The sequence below is a fragment of the Arachis duranensis genome, chromosome 3 (genome assembly GCF_000817695.3).
Source record: "Arachis duranensis cultivar V14167 chromosome 3, aradu.V14167.gnm2.J7QH, whole genome shotgun sequence".
NCBI lineage: Eukaryota > Viridiplantae > Streptophyta > Magnoliopsida > Fabales > Fabaceae > Arachis > Arachis duranensis.
The window spans coordinates 102781711-102786385 of NC_029774.3; the positions used below are offsets into that span (position 1 = coordinate 102781711).

At 34.5% G+C, this 4675-nt stretch overlaps 1 protein-coding gene across 1 annotated transcript in view; it reads right to left on the reverse strand.

Annotated features, from left to right (window-relative positions):
• Positions 1–3058, reverse strand: part of LOC107479936 (transcription factor GLABRA 3) — a gene marked incomplete in the record, with an annotated part of 3724 nt that extends 666 nt beyond the window's left edge. Inside the window, 7 exon segments of the mRNA XM_016100048.3 lie at positions 1–331; positions 428–1216; positions 1306–1362; positions 1468–1482; positions 1611–1707; positions 1806–2060; positions 2319–3058. Of these exon segments, the coding sequence (XP_015955534.1) occupies positions 1–331; positions 428–1216; positions 1306–1362; positions 1468–1482; positions 1611–1707; positions 1806–2060; positions 2319–2416 (1642 nt within the window).
• Between the last annotated feature and the right edge of the window lie 1617 nt (positions 3059–4675).

A 4675-nucleotide genomic window follows, 5' to 3' on the forward strand; every position in this document is an offset into this window, starting at 1 on the left:
AAGGGCATTTCATTTCAATCACAACTTCATTATTCTCATTGATGTTAACAGCAACATCATTAGTAGAACTTCCTTTTAGTAAAGATTCTGAATTAATCTCTGGCCTTGTGTCATCTATGTCCCGAGACTTCCTCTTTTTCGCCATCGATTTATTGCCGTTATCCGTTTTGTTAAAATAATTATCAGAAGTCCTCTCCACCATATCTTGAGGTGATCTTTTAGTTCTAGCCTCTCTGTCTGTTAGATCCTTATGAGCTTCCAACTCTTTTATCCTTTTTTCAAGCTTTCTAAGGTATTCTATTGCATCATCTAGTATCGAAACTTTGTCATCCTGCAGGGATGGATGGATCATATGGTTAATTTCAGCAGCGACATTTAAAGGATTACAACCTCAACAATCAAGGGAATACTATATATAAATGGTTACCTTAGTAATTGAAGGGACCATTGATCTAAGGGTTAAAAACCTTTCATTTAGTTTTGCTCTTCTCCTTCTCTCTGACAAAACATGGTTCATGCCATTTTCATCAGCTTCTGTTCTCACTGCTTCCTTAAAGTCATTCTCTTCTTGATACTCAAGTATCCCATCCAAGTGCATCCGAGGAACTTCAAACAATACCTTCTTCAATAAAGCTTGTGAGCTTCCTCCAGTTCTTGGCCTTTGGTAGCTCACTGACCCAGCTTTCTTCCAACTTGTAAAGCTTGATTCCTGATGAAAATTTTGAAAATGCATCCCCATGATTAACTGGTCTGAGCTTTTTAGAAGGGTAGAAAGAACCATCTGATAATGCCAATCATCGCTTCGAGGATCAACTAATGTCATTTTTGAGTTATTGCACTTTTGAAGGTCTTTGGCACTATCAGTGAGGTTTTCACCCTTTGGAAGAGAAGCAACGTTCTCAGGACTGTGAAGAGTTTGAGATACGCAGTCACTAGAATTATGAACAGCATTGCTCAATTCATCATCCATAATTTGCCAACTTTGGACTTGAGAGGTGCCATTATTTATCCTTTCAACCATGAATGTTTCATCTGGTGGTTGATTGGCTTGAAATGCATTTGAACTGTTATTAGGAGAAGTTATGCTGATTAATGCACCTCCTACTTCTTGAGATTGTTTCGCATTAAATGCTCCATGTACATTATGAACACCGACATCAAGAATATCCAAGAAGGAAGTTCTGATCTGTTGAATGAGACTGAGATCTTCTGAGACCTAAAAAAATATAAATCAAAGCAACATGGTTATGAGGGGAGGAATTGAAAGAAAAATAACAATAAAGTTCAGATAAAGTGGAAACTTGCATAATCAGTTGTACCCAGCTCAATGACCCCATCCATAAAAGGAAAGCACACCACTGTCTGAGAAACGAAAATTACACAGCACATTAGTGAGATATTTCCTAATAAACTTGAATTACTATGAGTAATCACAATACTCATGGTCTTAGAATAAGAGGATGGTACCTGAATGGATGCACTCTGAGCATAACAGAGGAGAAAGTGCAGCGATGGAGAAAAGACCAACCAAAGATAAATTAGAGACATTATGTCCCAACAAAAGAAGAAAAAAATACAGAAGAAATAATAGGCAGAAAGCAGAATCATACCTTAGCCAGAAGACAGCGACTAAAATCTCTACAATCACTAGAAGGAGCATCACACAGCCAAATTGGTTCACCTTTTGCAAGAGCCTTTCCTGGTAACCTTCCAACATACAGAGATTTGACAATTTAGTGATCCAGTAAAAAAGATGAAGTGAAAAGAGAAAATAAGAGAAGATTTATTAGTGTCACTATTATTACCCTTGGCCAATGTTGAATACAAAGGACATGCAAACCAAATAGTACCATTCTGTATCTGTGAGATCCTCCGGAGACAGTGCTGCTGAAGGCCTTTTGGTTTGAGGGCTGGCTTCTACAGTTTTGAGGGACTTGTATAACTCTCGAAGCTGCTCACTCCGCTGCAACCCTATCTGATCAGAATTGAGTTCCACTCCTTGACTTGTCTTCCTTGTCTTAATGTCTCCATTGTAATATCCTTCCCCCCAACTCAACACCCTGCTAAATGGGCACCATGAATAGAAAGAAATTGATTTTGAATAGTAGTATTATTGAATTGTGGTGTTCTCTAAGAAGCTATTGTATTGAGTTGTTCATATTAGAGAAGAAGAAGAAGAAACAAGTCATGATGTGTCTCATCATATGAAGTCCATTCAGGTATTTTCACAAACAACACATATTCAAGAAACAGAAATGAAAAAAAAAAATCACAAACAGAACTGAAATTCATGGAAACAGTTAGTTAGAAGTTAGTACCCGGGTTGGGTAGATGAAGTAGACCAGAATATTGCATAGCTCCACTGGATGCTTCTAACAGACAAAGCAAGCTGTTCTTTGAAGTTCTCCGTCAACATTTCCTTGTTCTTTGGGTTCAGGAAAATAACCACCAAACCTTATCACATATAGATCCAAAATTCTCAATATGAACCTCCCTCTCCTCTCTCTAAATCTCCATTTTCTTGATTGTAGAACGTTCAACGAAAGCAAAACAAGTAGGCCCTATATTCCAAAAGCAACCTTCCTTAGTTCCACTTGCTAGATTCAGAATCCAAAAAACAAGTGGCAGTGTTTCAAAACTGTTGTAATATCTTACAAGTATAGCAGCAGATGTTGACTCCAGAGAGAGGTTGATCTCACCCAGTATCTATTAATGCCTGTGTTGTACTATTTGTAGGGTCTGGTATCACAAGGAGCTTCTTGTGTCACTCAATAAGACAAAACCATACCCCTTTTATTCCTACCTATGATTAAAATAACAAGAGAAGAGAGGAACAAAAAACAAGCAAGGGGTTGGTTGATTCTATTTATAGTAACTGATCTAACAGATTGAATTTGAGTTCATATGTATGCCTCATGCCTATGGAGGGGGTGAAACAAAATATTGGACATTAGACAATGCTGATCTATTTATTAATGATGGCTTGGAAGAAGTGAAATGTTTGTGATGACTAAGGGCCAGGGTTACCATGACTTTGATAACTGAGGCTGAGAGGGACAGGTTTCTTTCAACACATTTTTGCACGCTATCTTTCCTAGTTGATACACTTAATTGGTTGATTTCAGTTTTTTAGAAGAATGAAACTCAACTTAGATGAGTTGAAAACTCTAATCAAACGGAGAGTGAAAATAAAATAGGAGAGAGAAAATAAATTGAAATTGCTAACCAAATATTTTATGTCGTGCATGTGCATAAAGTACCACACAAATGATTACTCTTCTTTTTATTTCCGCATTATTCTTATTTCTGCTTTATTATTATTATTATTATTATTATTATTATTATTATTATTATTATTATTTGGTCTCATAAAATCTCACAAGATTTTATGTATATACAAATCGTAATAAATAGCATAAAATAAAGCAGCTCATATATAACTCAAAATCTACTAATAGGCTAATAGCCATAGCACCAAGACTTTTCGGTTTTTATGGCCACTCCAAACAAAACAGAACGTCTATTCCAATTTAGAGACAATTTTCCACGTTTATTTCCACTTTGTTGGGCGAGGCGGTTTGACATAACTGAATGTCCAATCCACCATATAACGCAAGCCATGATTGACATGTCACTCCTCCCATTTTACTGCACATATAGTTTACCCAAACTGTGACAACAATCATATATCCAATGATTTCTTTCAACTTTCCACACGTGCAATTATATCCAATTCATAATTTAAAGATTGATAAAACTTTTATTTTTATAAATAGCATATTAAAATTGGTATTTAATAGATAATGTTTTAAAAACTATAACACTTGTGTTTGGTATATCCATAAAATTAACTTTTAATAAACACAAACAATAATTATATTTAATAAAATAAATTTTAAGATATCTTTGAAAAGTATCTTTTTTTTTATACTTTTAAAAGCAATCTAAATTTTCCAAAATTATAAGTGCAACTAAACACAAAATAGTTTACCAAATCTAAATTTTCTTGGTTTATTTTTTCCTTTAACGAGAGAAGTTGCTACACAATACGCGAATTCATTCTTGTTGGACATCATAAAAAAGGAGAGAAGATGCGGATAAAAACCATGAGATCCGTTGATAATAGTTATCGACCTGGTTTCATTTAGCATCATTCTTCTTATGCTATATGATTCTTATTTGGAAATGAGAATTAGTCGTATGATTCCATAAGCAAAGAGACATGAGAGGGCTGAAGATGTGACCACCACCGTATATGGCAAAAACAAAATGGCAACAAGTCCGTCATATGAGCATTTCATAGTAAAAAATAATAATTAAACTTAAATAATTCTTAGCTTCTTGTCGTTGGTCGCCTACATGGTCATACATACATACGTGAGTTCCTTTAATTTCTTATTTTTTATAAAAAAATATTTATTTTTTCTTCTTAGACTATGTCATATTGTGTCTTGCAAACGTAAAGAAAAATTGAACAGATTCCGTTCTCGTTGCTTGGTTCAGTTCCCTCAATTAAAGAATGCGAGTTCTTTGTTCAACAATCTTGTCTTATGGGTTGCATGAATTTCAAACTAGAATATTGATTAACTCTATAAGCACAAATCAGCAATACTTTATTTTTTCTTTTTGTAATAATAATAATAATAATAATAATAATAATAATAATAAGGTGAGA